Here is a 22,336-nt window from a genome sequence, read left to right on the forward strand (position 1 = left end):
CCTCCTGGGGTTGCCCGGCCCAGAACCTGGATTCACTCAGCAGTTTTAGCCCGTTGGGCCCTTGCCAACACTGATGCCAACACAGTACCTGGGGGTAGGCTCCTCCCACACACACTCTACCCTGTGGTCCCCCGGGTCCCAATACACGCAGCACAAGGCGATTCTCCATAACGAAGCCTTAAAACAATTTCCCCAGTTGCAGCTCACACCATCCTGGCTCGTTAGGGTTGAAAACCCTAGCATCCAAGAATCTATCCAATTCACAGGTGGATAAACTCAATTCATATGGTCCAGTGATCAGAAGAAAGTGAGAGAAGCACTCAACTAACAGCATACTTCAGCATTTCGATATCTGACTTTGCGGGTATACATTTCATCTGTCAGCTTTCATGTCACTGTGGTTCCTCTTCCTGTGTTCTCACTCCTCAAATGGGAAAACCCAATGCCCGGGGTAGGGGAGGGAGGACAGCATCCCGAGGTGAGACCACTTGAAAGTGACCGTCTTCCACGGTGCCTAGGAGATGCTGGCCTTTTCCCTCTCTACAAGTCCTCTGGCTTGTCCCTTTGCACCACGCCACATCTGACCAACCAGGCCCTCAGAGGCCATGGCACAGTGACCGTCACTGCTAAGGAAGGGCCCAAGAGCAGTCCACCCTGGTGACACGTTCTTTTCAGGAGGCTATTTCAGCAAGAATTAAAAAAAAAATTTCAGGCTTCCCTGGTGGCGCAGTGGTTGAGAGTCCGCCTACCGATGCAGGGGACATGGGTTCGTGCCCCGGTTCGGGAAGATCCCACATGCCACGGAGCGGCTAGGCCCGTGAGCCATGGCAGCTGAGTCTGCGCGTCCGGAGCCTGTGCTCCGCAACGGGAGAGGCCACAACAGTGAGAGGCCCGCATACCGCAAAAAAAAAAAAAAAAAATTTCCAGGAGAATTTCACTCGCATCCTCTTCTGCTGGCTCCAGGAACTTGGCCCACTTTACCTTCTGCACCGCAACCTGATAAACAGTAATGCTCTCATTCCCTGACAGAGATACCCACGGGCTGAGTATGTTCCGTTTGTTCATAAAAAGTAGGAGGAAGGTTCATACTATTTTCCTGGACACAAGTAGCGTGTGCTCCCTGAGAAGGGGAAATGCCATTTTGCTACCCCTGCTGGCGGCTGAAGTCAGGTCCCAACAGGAAACCAACTCCCTCCGCAGCAGGGGCCTGGCTCTCAGAAAAAAACCCCTCTTTACGTGCACAACCCCGAGGACAGGGTCCTCCTGCATTGCTGAGGCTTTTCCACCAGAGCAAACTTGCTCCCCAGTGAGGGGCTAGCCTCAGAGAACTGGGATTCAGGACGTGGAGGGCCCTGGGTGGTCTCCCCACAGGAGTAAAGCTATTTTTGAAGTAGAAGCAGCAACACCCCTCACACGTGAATGGTTTCACAGAGGAGATTTGAGAAAGGAGAGAGAAGGCTGAGCCCACGCAAATCCAAGATGCCTCTGCACCCAGCTTCCATGGCGAACCGAAGCACTGCAGGGAACTTCAGTCAGGCATGGTGTCAACATGTGGGCGATGGCCAGGCAACGAGATGTGCCTTTGGCACCACTCGGGGCTCTCCCGGGACAGTTAACTCTGGGCGCTCAGAGAAGGCGGCAGAGGTGGACGGCACCCTCTGCGGCACCTTGGCTTCAAGCGCGGCGTCGGCGACAGGTCTCGGAAGATCAGTGAGGCAACCACAGAAAGCACCAGAGCGCAACAGCGACGAGGCCAGACAGGATGAATAAGTCCTCAGGTGCCATCAGTGCAAAGCAGGAAGTCACCCCTGCCATGATGAGTGAAGACTGAACACAAAGGCCGCCATTCAAAGGGAGCAAGGCCCTCTGGAAATTCAATGCTTCATTACCGTTTCAGAGCCCTCAACGGCCTTGTCATTGATCCTCCGTGACTTGTGCTCTCAAAAAGGAAAAGAATCTAGACAAAGGAAAGACAATGCTGGGGAAAACATGTTCTCTTTCCAAACATAGGCCATTCGCTTAACAGACAAAAACCAGACGTGTGTGTGTACACCTGGAACATGGGAGCCGGAACAAACTGGATTAGGAGCCTGGATGATCAGTCTTAACCGAATTACCAGGGCACTGGGCGCTCTAATGTTATCAGGGTCTCCTCCAGCAGACCTGGCTCTCTGGCAGCTGGTGCCTCACCTTGCAGCTCTGGACCAGCTGCTGCTGGGCCGCGGGGTTCTTGTTGGACACGGCCGCGTTCTGGGAGGCAGCGATGGTCTGCGTGGCTGCAGCCGCAGCCTGCTTGGCTGCAACCTGGGGAGGACAGTAAGAGGAGGTGAGGCAGGGTTCACACGTGCAAACACACACACACGCACATTGATATAAATCCCCTCCACTAAAGGGGGTCACCGCACGGCTCCAAGAAGGGGCACACTAGGCACAGACTCCACCCTTTCAGCACCAATGACATTCTAACCTAGCCACGCCCTGTTGTCTTCCTTTGGTTTAAGTACCCTGGGACAATTGAAAAAGACAGGCTCAAGTGCCGATGTTCATCTGTCATTTCTCAAAAAGACAAGGGACGAGTCCCAGGACCACGATGCTGCTGATAAGCGGCACTAAGTCTAAATGTTTTAGGAGAAAAACATTTCTCTCACAAGAAGCATGGGCTGCTCTCTGGGTCAAGCCCCAAGTACACACACTGGGGCTCCTGACTTGCCTGGGCTCAGAAAGGCCCAGATGTCCCCACTGGCGTACTTAATCGTGTTTAGTCTCTAGTCTCCCTCCACAGACAAGGAGGTCAGCTTTCCTCCAGAACTCAGCAGATTTCACATGGAGGGATTCCTCACTAGAGCCAAGTTCTGGCCTCTAATGCCCCCAAATTTTAGTGTAAGAATCTCCTGTGTACATTTGTGAGACAGATTTATTTTCTTACAGAATTTGTGCCTATTACTTTTTTTTTTCCCCGAGAATAAATAAGCATTCTGAAAGACGACAGAAGTATTTATTACTCCCTTCCAAACCTATTTATCCCCATCTCCAGTCTTCCGAAGTTCCTATCATCTACTGGGAGTTGTGAAAGAGTATTACCTCCAACAATATATATACATTTTTAGCTAAAGGTCCTTTCTGAACGTGTACATCCCTTAATGCCAGGAAAAAAAAAACAAAAAACAAACCTGGTTCCTCCTGAAAGAAAATTTGAATTCTGTTCAAGAATGTTAAACTCTGAAAAGATTCTGACATTGTGCAACCATGAACTGAAGCAGTTTTTCAAACTGTGTCAATGGACCTAAACCACTGAACATAAACGTACAATGTCCCTAAACCAGCCGTTCAAAGCATTAAACTGCACCTAAAGCATTAAACTGCATCGTCTATCTTGATTTAGCTTCCTTTTTAGGGGCACTGCCTTATGAATTCGCTTATTCTTTCAGTGGACTCTATGCAAATCTAAAACCTGGAAAACCAGCCTCTTTACTGACCTCCAGTCGGTTGACGATTTTTTTCTTAATAGCATTCTGGGCTGCGGCGTTGGTTGCCACCCGGAGACCTTCTGCAGCTTCTCTCAGCCTTTGCTGCTGGTCCTCGTTCTCAGGGTTGGCTGCAGCTCCCTACGAAGGTGAAAAGAAAGATTCCAAGAGGTCCAAGGGGCAGCATGCCACAGATGCTGAATTCATGCCTTCAACGTTACTTTTCCCTACGAATACCAAGTAACAGGAAGAGAGAAGCCAAAGCAGTATCTTTACGATAAAGATGTTTCCTCTCACAACAAAAAAATATCTACCAGGGGATGTTTCCAAACTGCACAGCTGAACAAGAAAAATCCAATAATAATTAAATTAAATAAACAATTAAACACTTGAGATCATAGCATTCATCATCCACATAAATTACCTTGTGGTGAGAAACCCAATGGTTTAAAAGATGTTAAGATAAATCTCCCTCCTGATCACATCTCTCAGGGAGAATTTTATTTTAATTGGTGTGACAGACACATATTGCTGCTGAAAGATTCTCCTGTCCTGCGGCACTGGTGAATGAGACTGGGCTAAGATTGCAGCATAACACAGGGGCTGGTCTGGAGGGAGTGGGGGGATGGGAACGCCATCCAAAATTCTATAAGCCACTGTGGTTTAAGAAAGACCATGTCTAGAAATTGCATTCCTAGAGAGTCTGGGCTGGCAAATATAGCCAAGTAGAATTGGTCCCCAACTGTACTAATGAGAGAAATCGATGCCCCTACCCAGGCAGGGAAAGAGGAGGGTGCCGTGCACAGCCGATGGCCATGTTTCCCTTGTGTAAGCCCACGGCTCTTTTACTGTGTTGCTGTAGGTTAAAGTGTGTTAGGAGTCCAAGTGGATTTTAGTTAGATGGGTAGGATTTTGAAGCAGGGAAAGGCTAAAGGTAATGTAGGGAGAGGATAATTTTACTGCCCAATAACTCGACAAAAACTTAAAGCACATCCAGTCTTCCACGTCCACCTGAGATAAAAGCATCAATCAAGATTCTTCTCACAGGGCCTGGATGCTTTGTGACCAGCACTGGATGTATGCAGATGAATGAGTTTCTTCCCATGAACATTTTCGGGCAATAATATTTGCTTGTGAGGCAGAAAGAAACACACCAATTATCGAAATCAATTTTCTAAACATCTCAATTTTCCATGTGAACACCTTGCCAAATTTACCAATTTGCAAAAATCTCTTTCATTGAACTACGATATGTATAAAAGGTCATAGGAATTCACACTGAACGGAACAGTTTTAACATCTGTGACAGAGTTGTTTTGCCATCCTCTTGGATGGAATCTTCGTTTAAATTTAAACCACTTTTAGTAGTCTTGATTTTTGTGTTTTTAGCAACTAAAAAATTGTATTTTTTGCATTTCACATATAAAAGGATTGTTTGGGCTTGTTTGGGCTCCTTTTGCGTTCTTCTGCAAGTTTATGAGAGTCATTTTATTTTTTCTGGTTATCGGGTATTTTCTAAAGCCACTCCTTTATCAATGCCTCCAGTGGCATGCCAGCCTTAACTGTGTGTTTCAAGCAGCAGGAAAGCACCACTTCTGCACGTTACACTGACGTGCGTGTCTGGATCCTTCCTTAGCAATATCTTTTTTATGATGAATGTGTATTAGATATGGGGTACTAATCTTGGCCTGAAATCTTAGTTACTGATTATGAAATCTTTTTTTCTTCACACTAAATATATTCTTTGGAAGTCTAACCATCGTACATTCTTTGTCTTTCAACAAAATTCAGCAAATTAAAATACTGCCATGACAACAAAGTATCAACTTTTAACTAAAAAGTTAAAAGAACTTAACAAAAACACTCACCCTTGTCCCATCTAATATAAATAAACAAAAATAACAAACACTTTGGTAACCTGGTAAAATGCCGTGAAAGAGTCTGGGGAGCACTACACATCCAAAAACAAATGTGCACATTGGTCCTGGCTCAGTCCTGGTTATGTGATGGTAGGTTTAATCTTTCTGAGTTTTAATTTTCTCATTTGTAAAGTAAGGGACAGATTAGATTTTTCACTAAGATTCTTTCCAGCCTAGCAAGTAATTTTTGTGAACATGAGGGTTTGCCTGAAATGGCTTTCTTTAAACTTAGGAGGAAAAAAAGGAAACAAAACTAGTAACAACCTTAAAAATATTAACTATAATCCAAAACCCTAATGCGTATTTTTGCTAAAAGGGATGCTAAGGAACAGAGTTCCTTGACTGAAAGAAGGATCAGGGACAGAGGAAGGAAGTTCGGACCCTGCCCCTCCTTGGGACTCTCTTCAGCCCTACCCAAGACATATCTCTAAGGACTATCAGCCCCTCAGGTAATACAATGGTGAGTCAGACAAGGAGGAAGGTCTACTGGATGTCACTGCATGTCACATTACATCGAAAGTGAAGCAATTCACACACTTGGTTGAGACACATTACTGTTCTGTTAGAGACCAAGGAGGCAGGCTAAGCTGTGGGGATGTTTAATGAATCTGAAATGCATAGGAATACATTCAACACGTTACCTGGGTGATATGAAGTTGAAAGTCATTTCTATTTTCTTATTTATACTTACTGCATTTTCTATTCATTTCACCAAAAGCATATGCTAATTGCATAATAAAAACATCATAGATAAATACAGCCTTATCCATTTAAAATAGTTCTAACCCGGAGGTAGGCATCGGAATCTTCTGTGAAACACACACACATACACCGGGTCTTAGCAGCAAACTCGGAAGTTAGGCTCTTTGGGGGTGGAATTAAGGCATGTGTACCTCAGTAAGTTTCACAGGGTTCTGAAACAGAGCCCTGGATAAGAATCACTGGCTTTTAACAGCAATTAGAGAAGAAAAATAAAAGGAATCCAAATTGGAAAAGAAGAAGTAAAACTGTCACTGTTTGCAGATGACATGATACTATACATAGAGAAGCCTAAAGATGCTACCAGAAAACTACTAGAGCTAATCAATGAATTTGGTAAAGTAGCAGGATACAAAATAAATGCACAGAAATCTCTTGCATTCCTATACACTAATGATGAAACATCTGAAAGAGAAATTAAGGAAACACTCCCATTTACCACTGCAAAAACAAAAAGAATAAAATACCTAGGAATAAACCTACCTAAGGAGACAAAAGACCTGTATGCAGCAAACTATAAGGCACTGATGAAAGAAAAATTAAAGATGATACAAACAGATGGAGAGATATACCATGCTCCTGGATTGGAAGAATCAACATTGTGAAAATGACTACACTACCCAAAGCAATTTACAGATTCAATGCAATCCCTATCAAACTACCAATGGCATTTTTCACACAATTAAAACAAAAAATTTCACAATTTGTATGGAAACACAAAAGACCCCGAATAGGCAGAGCAATCTTAAGAAAGAAAAAACAGAGCTGGAGGAATCAGGCTCCCTGACTTCAGACAACACTACAAAGCTACAGTAATCAAGACAGTATGGTACTGGCACAAAAACAGAAATATAGATCAATGGAACAGGATAGAAAGCCCAGAGATAAACCAATGCACATATGGTCACCTTATCTTTGATGAAGGAGGCAAGAATATACAATGGAGAAAAGAGAGCCTCTTCAATAAGTGGTGCTGGGAAAACTGGACAGCTACATATAAAAGAATGAAATTAGAACACTCTCTAACACCATACACAAAAAGAAACTCAAAATGGATTAAAGATCTAAATGTAAGGCCAGACACTATAAAACTCTTAGAGGAAAACATAGGCAGAACACTCTATGACATAAATCACAGCAAGATCCTTTTTGACCCACCTCCTAGAGAAAGGGAAATAAAACCAAAAACAAACAAATGGGACCTAATGAAACTTAAAAGTTTTTGCACAGCAAAGGAAACCATAAACAAGAATCACTGGCTTTTAAGTTAGAATGGGCATCATCAGAAAATCTACAAACAACAAATGCTGGAGAGGGTGTGGAGAAAAGGGAACCCTCTTGCACTTTTGGTGGGAATGTAAATTGATAACAGCCACTAAGGAGAACAGTATGGAGCTTCCTTAAAAAACTAAAAATTAGAATTACCATATGACCCAGCCATCCCACTACTGGGCATATACCCAGAGAAAACCATAATTCAGAAAGACACATGCACCCCAATGTTCAATGCAGCACTATTTACAATAGCCAGGTCATGGAAGCAACCTAAATGCCCATCAACAGACGAATGGATAAAGAAGATGTGGTACATATATACAATGGAATATTACTCAGCCATAAAAAGGAATGAAATTGGGTCATTTGTAGAGATGTGGATGGATCTAGAGACTGTCATACAGAGTGAAGTAAGTCAGAAAGAGAAAAACAAATACTGTATATTAACGCATGTATGTGGAACCTAGAAAAATGGTACAGATGAACTGGTTTGCAGGGCAGAAGTTGATACACAGATGTAGAGAACAAACGTATGGACACCAAGGGGGGAAAGCCGTGGTGGGGGGGGGTGGGTGGTGGTGTGATGAATTGGGAGATTGGGGTTGACATGTATACACTGATGTGTATGAAATGGATGACTAATAAGAACCTGCTGTATAAAAAAATAAATAAAATAAAACTCAAAAATTAAAAAAAAAAAGAAGCATCATGACATAGGATAGCTGTCAAAAAGCACAAAGTTGTCTGTTAACTCTTTATTCAAACTCTCCTATAAATAGCTACTGGGTTTTGGGTAACAGTGAAGCAGGCAACACCTATGGAAAATCTTTTTTTTTTTTTTTTAAGTGGTGAGTTTTGAGAATTTGCTGCCTTTATTCTTATGTATATATTTATATGTACATACATTCTTTTTCAGATTCTTTTCCCATATAGGTTATTACAAAATATGGAGTATACTTCCCTGTGCTATATAGTAGGTCCTCGTTGTTTATCTATTTTATATATAGGAGTGTGTATATGTTAATCCCAAATTCCTAATTTATCCCTCTCCCCACCTTTCCCCTTTGGTAACCATAAGTTTGTCACCTATGCAAAATCTTGAAAGAAGTTTAGCTGAGAAGTCGAATGGAGGGCAAAGTGACATTAAGGCTGCAGGAAGAAAACAGGTCAAAGTGAATTTACTGTTGAAATCTCAAGTTGAAATTCATCATCATTTTCACTAAAGCCAATGGCAATGACCCAATGTAAAAAGAGTACTGGCTAAGAGTACTTGTCTATGGCTGAGTCAGCACCACTTCCCTAAAGAGTTTTTTCATTCATGTGTTCCAAGACCTTCCCCTTTCCCACTTGAAGAAGGTTAAACATTACAGAGCCATATAGATTTTAACCGAACAAAAATGCACACTCGTCTGACCATTCTCTTTCTTGAAGATACCTTCCAAATCCTAACTTTCAATGATGTTCACTTTTCAATTGAATAAATCCAATGTACTACCTTTGCAGCCTCCACCATGCGAGCGGTAGAGTCAGCCAAGAGTTTGGCCGCTGCCAGGAGCTTCTTGGAATTCTCCATGTCGATTTCTGCTTCCGCATCTGACCTCATGGCGTTGACGAGGTCTGAGGTGGCCTGAGCCAGGACCCGGGCCTGGCGTACCATTTCACCTAGAGGGTGGGACAGAGGATGCAGTCTGTTTGTCTGCTTCCTAAAGCTCAGGGGAAACCTCAGGAGCCAGCACAGTCTTGTCTCTATTCCTCTGGCAAAAGGGACGAAGAGAAATGAGCCTCCATGCTCCATTCCTAAGCAATGAAGCCAAGTCAGATTCTGAACCAAAAATATTCCCTGCGGCTGCCAGGCCTGTCTACCCCCAATCACATCCAAGTTCAGTCTTTAACTGTGCGGGATAAAAATGACATAAGTAACCTAAGAGGAACCCTTCATAAAGAGAAGGCAGGGAACAAGATTATGTGGATTTATTATGTGCATTTAAGCTTAGTAAATACTTATATAGAAAATATTATTTACCTCACGTCAGAAGCCACTTACACAAAAGCCCCTATAATGAGCTCTTTGAGTAATGTGCACAGGAAAAATATTTTAAAATTTTGAGTCAATCTGCATGCTACCTAACACCAGATGAGTGGTATCACATAACCTACTCTATTTGTGTCACTTGGCTCTCACTCATAGGAAGCACAGACCCCAGTTTCATGCTCAAAGGCTGAGATTTGCCTTGGCCCAGTCTTCCTATCAATTTACTCACCCTTTCCTTCCCAGCATTGATTTTGATCTCGTTATTAGTAATTGTTATTAGTAGCTGGGATTTTACTGTTATCTATTTCAACTTCCTTTTGGAAGTGGGAGGGGTACCATTGTCAACATTAAAAATAAAACTACTCAAATATGAGCAATTTCCTCCCCGAAAGGTCATTTGTGAAGGATGACGAAGCATTATTAACATTAAGGGGGAAAAAGGCTTTCACGAAAATCAAAAAGTGCTCAGTTCAAGGTACCCTGGATTGGATCCTGGGACAGTGAATGGACATTAGTGAAAAGTTGGTGAAATCTGAACCATGTCCGTAGTTTAGTTAACAGTAACATACCAATGCTCATCTCCCAGTTCTGACCAATGTCCCGCGGCCTAACGGAGATGCTAAAAAGGAGGGAAACTGGGAAGGGTACAAGAGAAGTCTATTACCCCAGCAACTTTACTGTATATAGAAAAAATATTCCAAAGTAAAAAGTTTATTAAAAAAAATAAAAACAAAAGAACCAAAAAAATCCAGATGTGTGGAGCAGTGCCATCTCTTAAATCACTTAAGAAGGATAGAGAAAATCACAAGGTAATTTTCTTTAAAAATATAGTCGTTAAGAAGTGTTGCTCTGTGCTGAGGAAGAAGTAGGAAAATAGACTTCTTACAAACTCCTGGTAGGGTTGCAAATTGTGGAACCTTTCTGGAGAGAAACTTCAGACACGTTTAAAATAAAAAATGTACATACTTATTGGCCCAGAAATTCAACTGATAGGAATTTATCCTACATATACTCCCCAAAGTAAACAGAGATATTTTTACAAGAATGGTTACTGCAATATTAATTTTGTAAAACAAACAGAAACTTGGAAACCACCTAAATGTCCATTAAAAGACAACTGGTTAAGTAGATTATGATGCATTCATTGAATAGAATACTATGCTGTCATTAAAAAGATTAGTGTATAGGTCAACATGAAGAAACTTTCTAATATATTCAGTGGAAAAGGTTGCAGAAGAGTATGTGTAACAGAATTCCATTAATATGAAAAGAAAGAGGGTGTTGTACATACACATAAATGTCAGTAGGAAGATTGAACATTTCTGCAAAGATGAAACAGAAATTGGTAAGTGGTCAATTCTAGAGATTTAGATGGGATAGTGATGGGCTGGGTCTGGGGAGACATAATTTTTAACTAATAGACTGAAAAGGTGCATTTTACATACATACATACATTATATATATATATATATATATATATATATCTCGTGATGTTTGACATCTTAGAAAAACCTTTCTGGTTGGAAAGAGACTGCCCCTCCCAGAGCTAGCCAATACTTAGAGATAGTAAAGGGTCTAGCCAAGAACATGGTGGTAAACTACCCAATCCAGAGTCATCCTCTGTCTGGTCCCTACAGCCCAGGAGACAATATTCCTCTGCCTTCATCATCCCAGAGCCATGGACCAGGCAACTAGGGATCACTCTATAAGGGTAGAGCCAGCTGAAATTATTCAGACTTGCCAAACTTAAGCTGTTCATCTTGCCTTTCCCACAGAAATCCCAACATAGGTGGTGGCCTAAGCTCTCTCCTCAATCCTGACTTCTGCCATCTGATCAGAACTCGATGCTTCCCCTGTGACCCTGTGTGACACGCAGTGACCCCGTGTGGGACCTGTCAGTATAATAAACTTCATTCCAAGCCTCATTCTTGCCTACCCCTGTGGCTGCACCAACTTTACCGTATCCAACGTGGACATTCTTGGAACAAAAGGGATTTACTGTGTAACTAAATTATTAAATAAAGATACCCTAGTTAACGTTAAGTCTTTCAGTGTTGCTGGGACAGGCACATAAGGAGTCTCAAATCTTCTTCCCAGCCTCAGGGAAGAAGTCTCTGACTGAGGCGGATGAGAACTTGCCCTTTTGCCAGATGTCCAGGCAACCATCGTCCGACTCACTCACAATCATCACCATCAGGGAACCCTAAACCGACCGGCCCACCCACAGACCAGCCCCTCACCAGCATCGCCCATGGAGCTGAAGATGCTCTCGGTGACACACATGATGGTGTCGGTGGCCTGGTCATAGCGACCAATGGGCTCGCCTCGGCTGGCGAACTGTCGCACATGCTGCAGGAGATCGTGGAGGGCCTGGCTGACCACACTGGCCGCCGCGCTGACCTGCTTCAGCAGCTCAGTGTCGTCGGTGGCTGCCTGGCAGGCGTGGACGCAGTTCTCCACTGAGCGGTCCACGAGCTTCCCTGCTTCAATCAGCTGCTCCTGGCACACAGGGGAGCTGATGGTGGGGCTCACGACCTGAAGCGAGACAGGAGTGAGTCTTGGTTACCGTGGGACAACTCTGGTCTCCAGCACCCACTAGCATTTCCACCACATCCTTCCGTGGTCTGGGCCTCAGTTCCTTATTTATAGGACCAGGGATTCAACCAAACCATCACTGAGGTTTCTCATACTTCACCATTTCACTTTGTGATTTTAGATGCCCGTTAACTTTCATCTCCATTAGTGCTCTACAACCATTGATACTACTGACTACTTCTGTAGAGAGAAATTTCTGATATTTACCCTTTATACCTCCTGCTCTTAGGAACCTCTGAATTGAGTCTTCTGAGCTGAGATAAAGACTATGTAAAAGTGAGCTATTTGTAATGAGGTGGATAGACCTAGAGTCTGTCATACAGAGTGAAGTAAGTCAGAAAGAGAGAGACAAATACCGTATGCTAACACATATATGTGGAATTTAAGAAAAAAAAAATGTCATGAAAAACCTAGGGGTGAAACAGGAATAAAGACACAGACTTACTAGAGAATGGACTTGAGGCTATGGGGAGGGGGAAGGGTAAACGGTGACAAAGCAATAAAGAGGCTTGGACATGTATACACTACCAAATGTAAGGTAGATAGCTAGTGGGAAGCAGCCGCATAGCACAGGGAGATCAGCTCGGTGCTGTGTGACCGCCTGGAGGGGTGGGATAGGGAGGGTGGGAGGGAGGGTGACGCAAGCGGGAAGAGATATGGGAACATATGTATATATATAACTGATTCATTTTGTTGTGAAGCTGAAACTAACATACCATTGTAAAGCAATTATGCTCCAATAAAGATGTTTAAAAAAAAAAAAAGACTATGTAAAAGAATTATATTTTTTTCCAGAGGAATATATTATATTTCCTGGAACTCTGCCTCTAAATTATTTGAAAGATTAGGGGAGTTGTGTCAGTAATCTGTGATACTAGGATTGTGAACGAGGAAAGCAGGAGGGAGACCATCAGTGACCCCTCTGACTGATGTTGCAAATCCTCCGATAGGACCAGAAATGCCAGGCTGAACCAGATTACACATCTGTACAATATGTTATGTCATCAGGTTGAGAAACAGATGGCTCCCATCTTGTGACACGTCATCTCAGCAAAGATACACATGGTTGAGTGGAAAGGGTATCTGAAGTCAGACTGGCCCAAGTTGCAACCCTAGTCCTGCCACTTACGATTTCTGTGGCTGTCATCAGTAACATCTAAGGGCCTCAGTTTCCTCTTCAGTAAACCGGGGATGATGGTGCTTAATGAAGTAGTGTATTACACAGAGGGTGTACATCCTAACTGGCAACCATGAACTTCATCATTACCTCCTTCTGATTCTGTGCAGTGCAGAAAGGGCTCCCATGGACTCTACGGATTATTACTGAACCCATATCTAATGCTGTAACTACACAATCCAAGAGCTCTTTGTGCACAGGGGTAAAGAAGACATGCTGAGAAGTTCAAAGGGGAGACACAGCAATTGGCATGGAGAAATGGCAATGAGATACAAAAAGGACCACTGCCTGAGGACTTGAACAAGGAAAAAATGATTAAAGAACTGGACACCTTATACTAAAATCCTGTCATGTCACCTAAAAGACACCTGAAGCAAGCTCTAAGTCTTAGACAATTTTAACAAGTTCTGCCCCTGGTTCCTCTCAATGCCTGGAGGCAGATGAGAGCGTGTGACACTCTGTAGAAAGGGCTGGGGTGCCAGCTGGCTTACCTTGGCACACGCCACAAGCTGGGAGGTGGAGAGGGCGCACTGGGTGGCGGCAGCAATCACCCTGTTCTGTAGGACTGTGTCCTCGGCCACTTGGGCAACATTCTTTGCCTTTAGTACCAACATGGCAGCAGCATTGGCAACAGCTTTGGCCAAACTCATTAAGACGTCCTAAGAAAAGGGAAAAAAAAAATAGTCATTTATATTTTCCTAATCACGCTTCACAGCCTGAAAGTAAAGTGTGGTGATCCACTTAAACATTTTATTAAAATTCCATTTGACCTTTTTCCTTCCGTACTTTAGAAAAATATTTTCCCATTTATTTTTCTGAAATGTCCAGTTAGCCTGAGAGCTAATTAAGGAAGGAGACCTACATCCTAATAACAGTCTCCTATACATTAAGTAGCATAGGTTTCAATCCAAAATAGGTTAGTGTGAGGGAAAGGCTTGTATTTTAACCACTGACTCACATTTGTGCACTTAAACAACACTTAGAATCTTGACAACATCTCCTCAGTCTGTGGTGGATCAGCTGAAAATATACACTATGAGCAGCAGGAAGGATAAAATTCACGGCCTCCATCATCATGCCCCACTCTAACTTGAAAATTTATTTTTCTGATTTCTACTTTGCACAAGATCCAAGCCGTCATCAGAAATTCAGCCACATCTTGGCCTCCAGAGGGCAACGTTGAACATGCACGGATAGCACCTCCAGCTCAAGAGCCCGTGAATGCTCTGAACATAAGTGATTCTCAGTGTTCTGTAGCCTTCTGGATGGAGATGAATTATTATGAAAAGTGGAAAGAGAGCCTACATAAATAAACCAGCTACAAGAAGACCTCACTGAAGATGCAAGGAGCTCTGCGCCTTGAGAGATCAGTTTATGCTTCAAGTCAACATAAAGGCTTTCTGCCTGCAGGATGGAGAATCCTTTGACTTAGCCCATCAGATGTGTCACCCGCTTCTGTGACCTGAAGAATCACCACTGCTACGTTTAATTCACTTCTTGGCTTTTAATACTGAAAGTCATTTATTTGGTTTGGAAATGCCTTCCCAAACATATAAGCCATTATTATTTTGAACATGTCAAGGCTTTCTCCCAGAGGAAGTGTGGTCAGAAGTCTTTATTAATTCATCAGATAATGAAAAGCACTTTCGATTCTGAATGCAAAGGGCACCACAGAGTCTTTACAACAAGGTATTTTATGAGAAGATATACTGGGAAGAGTGTTTAGCCTGTACAATTGTACACAGAGCAAAGACTCTACCTTATCCCGGCAAATCAGAAACCCATGAATCCACCAAATAAGCAGCTTTTAAAATGGACAACAACAAAGCAGCCTGAAAGGAACAGCTTGGTCCAGCCTTTTTTAGGTCTCTGGTGTTTACTGGATGTCCAAGGGAAAACCACAGCCTGTGGTGCCGAAAGTTGAAGATGCCTTTGGGATCTGACTGGCACTCATCTGTCATACAACTTCTAGAAACTGCTCCCAGCATGGCCTGCAAAGTTACAGTTCTTGGACATCTATCTCAATGCTCAGGGAAAACAAAATTTGAATGTCACAAATTATTATCAAGATTTTTAAAAGCAGTCTTCCCAAAATGGGTCAAAGTATTCCTTCCCTTGATAGGATCCATCTTTTCACCCAGGGACCAAGATTCGGTCATGCAGACTCTTGACGGTTCTAAAGGGCTTTGTTAGACTCATTTATAGAAATCCTGCTCCTCCAATTAATTTTGTCCCAGAAAAAAAAAAAATACAGCTAGAAAAAGAACGTGATACTATGGCTATAGTTGCTGACAAGGCCCTTGTCAAACTTTTCAACAAGACCACTATTATGCAGCTCATGTAAAATAAATCTTTGTTAACTCTGGGAACATGCAGTACATTGAAAACTCAATAAAAAGCTCCAAGATAGGATCTCAAGAATCAGAAAAATAGAGAGTAAGAAATCCAATGTCAGTAAGCCAGGGGCTACCCATAACTGGAGGAGGTTGTAGGATCACCTTACTGTCCTGGTGTTTACCTAGAGAACGGGAAACATTCAAGCCAGGCCTTCGCCTGTTAAGAACGCCTCCACAGGACCTACCCTAAACTTGAACCTGCTTCCCTAGCACGTCTGCATAGAAGCAGATATTAGGAGGCGGAGTTTGCATTTACACTGTGATGGAAACGGTCTGTCAAAGAAAAAAAAAGAGGAAAATCTTAAAAGAAAAACAAAAAACACCTCAAGGCAGGGACTTCTCTGGTGACACAGTGGTTAAGAATCTGCCTGCCAATGCAGGGGTCATGGGTTTGATCCCTGGTCTGGGAAGATCCCACATGCTACGGAGCAACGAAGCCCGTGCGCCACAACTACTGAGCCTGCGCGCCTAGAGCCCACACACCGCAAAGAAGAGTAGCCCCCGCTCGGTGCAATTAGAGAAAGCCCATGTGCAGCAATGAAGACTCAACATAGCCAAAAATACATACATACATACATACATACATACATACTCAAGGATATACGAGATGCCTTAACGAAGGACTGTGACTTCCCTCTCAATCTTCCCAAACACTTTGGAAAATAAGTTGACTGCATCAAGATAATTAACCAAGTAAACCAACAGATGGATCTCGTATTTACGCAATTCCTAAGTAGGTACCTACCTACAAAGAATTACTTGCTCTAATACAGAATGCACAGGACACACAAGGGTAGTTTGAGGATCTGACTAAGGGGAAGTCAGGATGGGGACATAATTCGCTTGGCTTTACTGAGATGTATTTATGTGGTCTACAGTTAATTCTGTTTATAGTTATTATTGGACATTCCAGCACAGAAATGGCTTCCAGAAATACTCCTACCACTCATTATGGGTCTCAGCCTCCATGATCACATGAATGTTCATGCACTGAATGTCTCATTGTATTGCAGGATCTGAATGAGTGCTATGTTCCCAGCACCCCAGGAATGTGGAGAGTAGAGAAGGTACATGTTTCATGTATCCACAACATACATGACCATGTCTTAGCGTAACTGACACGTCTTGAGGTGATGAAGTTCGGCAGTTCTAGACAAAATAGCAAGCAAAATTGCCCCGAAGCGACTTGAACGCTAATGGAAAGTTGAATGATCCTTTAATTCTGAATTCTACAGAAATCCCAAACATTGAACCTGACATAGGATTTGGAAAAGGGCATCTTCCAGAGAACAAGGGCTCAAACTATAACAGTTTAATTAGAATGTATTTGTATGTTACTTGTAAAATGAAGACTTAGGAGGATGAGGAATGAAAGGCATCTTCCCACAAGTATGTGAAGAGTTCATCTGAGCCTGAAGATCCCTGGCAGAAGGCCTCTGCGCCCCATCTGCGGGGTCTGGGAATAGAGGCAAACAGGTTGAGATCTTGTCTGAGCTGGCAGTGCATCCAGCCAGCTGCAAACAGTGGCTACAGCTGATCCCCAGAGGACACGTCCCTGGTATCGAAAAAAAAAGGGGTGACAAAAAAGACTGCCACACTTGTGGTTTTGGATATGACACAGACAAGAGACCCAGCTCTAAACACAAAGGAAAGCCTGTCCTATGTGTCAGCAGAGTGTAAGGGAGCGCCCGTGTTTTCATTCTTACATGTGAACTCAAGAATGATGCAATGAGGGACTTCCCTGGTGGCACAGTGGTTAAGAATCCTCCCGCTGGGGAAGGGGAAGCTGGGACGAAGTGAGAGAGTAGCATTGACATACCAAATGTAAAATAGATAGCTAGTGGGAAGCAGCCACATAGCACAGGGAGATCAGCTCGGTGCTTTGTGACCACCTAGAGGGGTGGGTAGGGAGGATGGGAGGGAGGCTCAAGAGGGAGGGGATATGGGGATATATGTATACTTACAGCTGATTCACTTTGTTGTACAGCAGAAACTAACACAACATTGTAAAGCAATTACACTCCAATGAAGATATTTAAAAAAAAAAAAAAGAATCCACCTGCCAATGCAAGGGACACAGGTTTGATCCCTGGTCCAGGAAGATCCCACATGCCGCAGAGCAACTAAGCCCGCAAGCCACAACTACTGAGCCCACGCACCTAAAGCCCGTGCTCCACAACAAGAAAAGCCACTGCAATGAGAGCCCGCGCACCACAATGAACAGTAGCCCCCGCTTGCCGCAACTAAAGAATGCCCACACACAGCAACGAAGACCCAACACAGCCAAAAATAAAGAAATAACTTTATAAGGTAAAAAATAAAAACATTTTTAAAAAGTAATGTCTTCATAAAAAAAAGAAAGAAAAAAAAAGAATGATGCAATTAAAAACCACCCCAAATAGATAAAACAAGCTTGGCCACAAGTTGATAACTCTAGAGGTTGGGTGGTCAGTATAAGGGTGGTTGTGACATTATTCCATCCGTATCTGTGTTTGAAGAAAGTGTAGCATGCTTACTAGTGAGAACAGCTAAGTAAGTGTTTCAAACTGGTGATGCACGATGTAAGTGAAATGAGTCTTTCAATTAAAAATTCTTTTTCTTTAACACATAAAGACCACACTCTGAGATAATCCACCTTCATCTTTTTTTTTGTCTGCTCAAGGAAGACTCAGTTTTTCATTACCTTCTCCCTGCTTGGGTCTAAGGCCATCGCTTAGGCTCCAAGGTTATGGGCTGCAAATATCTTACCTGGAATCGCTCATCAGTCTCATTCTCTCCGATCTGCCGCAGAAGATCTCCACTGGCTTGTCCAATACTTCCAGCAGCGGTCAAAACTGTCTGTCGAGGCTACGAACACGAACACAGAGCACATCTTAGTGGGAAAGAGAATGCATTGCCTCCCCAGCGCCGTCAGACAGGGCAGTGCAGGAAGAGGAATCCTACAGGATGGCCTCCTCCTGCACCTCAGTGAGACTCTTGAACTATCTGCCAGACGGGAGACATCCACGTCCTGGTGGAATCTATGCAAGGAAATGCCTGTGGCTCACAAACCAGCAATGGCTGCATAGATGTGAAATGCTCAAATAATGAGCCTCATTCAGCTGGTAGGAAATTAGCGTACAGACTTGTATCCCCTTTAAATGTGTATTGGTCATGTGTGTTAGTTTCTGAGGTTACATCTAATCAAGTACCCTTGGGTGGGGAAAGGAGGCTTCCTACTAAGAGCTCAACCAGTCTCAAAGGTTGAACCATGGTTTCTGCACCCAGTTCACCAACTCCAAACCCCAGAGGGTGGGAACATGAGTCGTCAGGATGGAAGGGACAGCTCAGGAAGCAAGAACCGCATGGGACCCAGAGGCTGCACCTCCCTCAGAACCCGAGTGACTGATGGCCCCAAAGCTCACCTCTCCAGAAGTCGGCTGCACAGCTTTCAGCAAATCCGACACGGCCCCGGCGAGGGTCCTTGCAGCTCTGAGCAAGTCCTCCCCGCTGCCTACCTCATCGTCCATGAGGGCCGCCAACAGCTTCACGCCCTTGGACATCTCCGTCAGGTTGGAAGAAATGGTGGTGATGGCACACCCCACAGCGGTGTAGTCGGTGTCTGCAGGGTCACCTGGGACAGAGAAGGACCATAACCATCCAAGGAGGGTGGTGAAGGTTGAGGGGAGCCCAGGTTGACAGGAAACAGGGTAACACTGGCAGCAGAACCCTGCCCCCACCAACGACGCCCCCATCCTGCAGGAGTCAGACGTCTCCCCATCTCCAAGGTACTGCTCTTCATGGGGTCCTTTTACCCCGAGGCCTCATATATTAAGATACTGAGCATGTGCACCTTTAAAATTCCCAAGGAAGAATCAGCATCTCACGGCCCTTTTCAGAAGGCTGCTCCAAGGTCAGCCGCTTGGAGAGCTCAGCTCTACCCCTGAAACACTGCAACGCTGCTTGGTGAAGCCAAGATCTTCCCTGGCTCTCACGTGACAGTGCAAGGCTGGGAGTCGTGCTATACAGAGGAGACCATGGCTGGACAAGACAGAAGAAGGCACCCATGATGGCTAGTCATCTAAAACCATTTTGAGACTGTAATCTCTCAGAAGGGAGAAACTGGCCTCGATATACTTTGAAGTATGTCCAGCAGCTTGAACAATGAGAAGAGCTGGATAAGTGGTTTTTACTGATGATGCATGATCCAGACAAAAAGGTATGAGATGTTCACCGCATTTCTCCTGGGTCAGTGGGAGAAAATGTCTGAAGCATTGTGAGGGCCTAATAATAGACTCTCCTCTCAGAATAGGACAAATCTGTTGTTTCAATCAAAGAATAAGAACGTTTGTTTTTAACAAAATCACAATACACCACAAATTCCTCAGGGACTTACCGGCTGTGAGGTTAACAACTGAAGCTGTTCCAGCTGTGATGGCATCGACTTGAGAGTGGATTTCATGTTTGGATTCGTCGACTTTATTCTGAACCCATACCCTAGACGCCTGCAAAACCAGACAACTTCATGACAAAAGTGCTGCACAGGATTGCCCAGGAAACCAGAGAAGTTGTGCCATAAAATGAGACCAGCGTTTTGGCCACACTATTTTCACTGGGCCAGCACCAACGAGGCCCTTAAGTCACCTTGAACGATGTACTTAACAGGCTTCTTGCTCATTCACTCATGCTGAATGGCACGTAATTTCTCAGTACTTTTTACTCACGTTATGTTGTCTTTAAGATCTTGGAGAGAAAAATTCTGTGGCTTTATGTAGGTAAATTCAATTTAAAAATTGAAAATAATTAGTATCTCATGGGGCTTCCCTCATGGCGCAGTGGTTGAGAATCTGCCTGCCAATGCAGGGGACACGGGTTCGAGCCCTGGTCTGGGAAGATCCCACATGCCGCGGAGCAACTGGGCCCATGAGCCACAACTACTGAGCCTGCGCGTCTGGAGTCTGTGCTCCGCAACAAGAGAGGCCGCAACAGTGAGAGGCCCGCACACCGCGATGAAGAGTGGCCCCCGCTTGCCGCAACTAGAGAAAGCCCTCGCACAGAAACGAAGACCCAACACAGCCAAAAATAAATAAATAAATAAATTTATATATATAAAAAAAATTAGTATCTCATAATAATACTGCACAGTGGCAACAACAACTGTTGCTAATCTTCATCTTGTTTTTTAGAGAATGGGGTTAGAATTAGGGTGTTCTAGCTCATGCGTGTTCTATCAGCGTAGCAATTGTCTTTTGTTCACAAGATGAATGTCATGTTGACGTGGCACCTTTCCTGGTAGGGTTTTGGGAGGTGGTTGTCAAGACCCCTGCTCTGGATCCAGCTCTACCACTAACAAATGATATGACTTCGAGCACATTTCACCCAACTCCTGTGCCTTTCATTTCTTCTACTGTGGAATCTCACTCAATGGTCTTTTAAAACCTTTCTAGTTCTTATACTTCATGTTCATTTGACCCTATAAATAGCAAATTCTGTTTTTGGCTGTTTCTGGTCTTAGCCAATAAATGCTCATTTATACACTGGTAATGATGATCCTATGGTTATATAAGGTGCTGATCTGCTTCCCAAAACATTCCCAAAATATTAATCTTGGTTCAGCGTATGTCTAGCACTAAAATATTTTATATACTAACTCTTTGAAAATTGGTGAAGCAAGAATATTAAATCCAGATATTTTAAAACTTTCTCTCACAACTGTGCTGGATATGGGAGTCTGCCATATGTATTTTTACTCTCAAGCTCCCCAAAGCAAAATATTTAATGACTTCAGGGGCCTGGGAGAAACAGCACTAAGGATGCTGCACCCTGCAGGTACACAAGTACACAAAGGAAAAACACCGAGCAGGGAAAACTTGGAGGCAGTTAGCCTGGCTGGACAAGATGAGGCTACAAATTGTGTCTTGGTTCTGGCCCTACGAGGGTCAGGCAGTCTTAAAGCAGTGGTCTTCAACCCTGGCTGCATATTAGAATCACAATAGGGAGATGAAAACCCACTGATACCCAGGCCCCACCCACCGGCAACACTGATTTGTTTGGTCTGACCTGGGCCCTAGGCTTCGTCCTTAAAACTCCTCAGGTGATTTTTAACGTGTGAAGCAGGGCAGGGAAGGACAGTGATAGCCAGTGGTTTGCAAATGTGTACACAAAACAGTTAGGAACTTTACTAAAATGCAGATTCTGATGCAGAAGTTTGGGGTAAGGCCTAAGATTCTGTGCCTCTCGCAAGATCCTAAGTGCTGCCAATGCTGCTGGCCTGTGGATCACAATTTAAGGAGCAAGGGGCTCGACAATTTCATGCAGCAGCAGCTACAGGAAGGCAGCTAATCTGCCTCGCTGAAAAGCTCAATAGTAGTAACCCAGTGGTTTGTGAAGCATGGTCTCTGAACAAGTAGCTGCAGCACCTGAGAACTTGCTGGAAATGCAAATTCTCAGGCCCCACCCCAGACCTACTGAGTCAGAAACAATGGGGGAGGGGCCCAGCAATCTGTTTTAGCAAAGCCCTCTGAAAGACTGTGATGCTTGCTCAGGTGTGTGAACCATGGGTAAATACTAACAACAAACCCAGCTAATACTCACCGGGCTCTCACTACGTGTTAGGTGCGGGACTCAGAACTCCTTACATGATTGGATGGTTGGGTCTTCACAACAGCCCTACTCAGGGATGACAGAATGGAGGCTTAGAGAGAGTAAGCTGCCCAGATTCACATAGCCATTGAGCAGTA

The 22,336-nt window shown here is 43.8% G+C and overlaps 1 protein-coding gene across 1 annotated transcript in view; it reads right to left on the minus strand.

Moving 5' to 3' along the window:
- TLN2 (talin 2) overlaps positions 1-22,336 on the minus strand; it is a 450,837-nt gene that overhangs the window by 126,855 nt on the left and 301,646 nt on the right. Inside the window, exons 17-24 of the mRNA XM_060005857.1 lie at positions 19,993-20,101; positions 19,022-19,230; positions 18,366-18,464; positions 13,713-13,880; positions 11,690-11,984; positions 8,913-9,079; positions 3,477-3,605; positions 2,191-2,304 (exon numbers count right to left, since the gene is read on the minus strand). Of these exons, the coding sequence (XP_059861840.1) occupies positions 2,191-2,304; positions 3,477-3,605; positions 8,913-9,079; positions 11,690-11,984; positions 13,713-13,880; positions 18,366-18,464; positions 19,022-19,230; positions 19,993-20,101 (1,290 nt within the window). The remainder of the gene's footprint in view (positions 1-2,190; positions 2,305-3,476; positions 3,606-8,912; positions 9,080-11,689; positions 11,985-13,712; positions 13,881-18,365; positions 18,465-19,021; positions 19,231-19,992; positions 20,102-22,336) is intronic.

The sequence above is a fragment of the Delphinus delphis genome, chromosome 2 (genome assembly GCF_949987515.2).
Source record: "Delphinus delphis chromosome 2, mDelDel1.2, whole genome shotgun sequence".
In the NCBI taxonomy this organism is placed as follows: domain Eukaryota; kingdom Metazoa; phylum Chordata; class Mammalia; order Artiodactyla; family Delphinidae; genus Delphinus; species Delphinus delphis.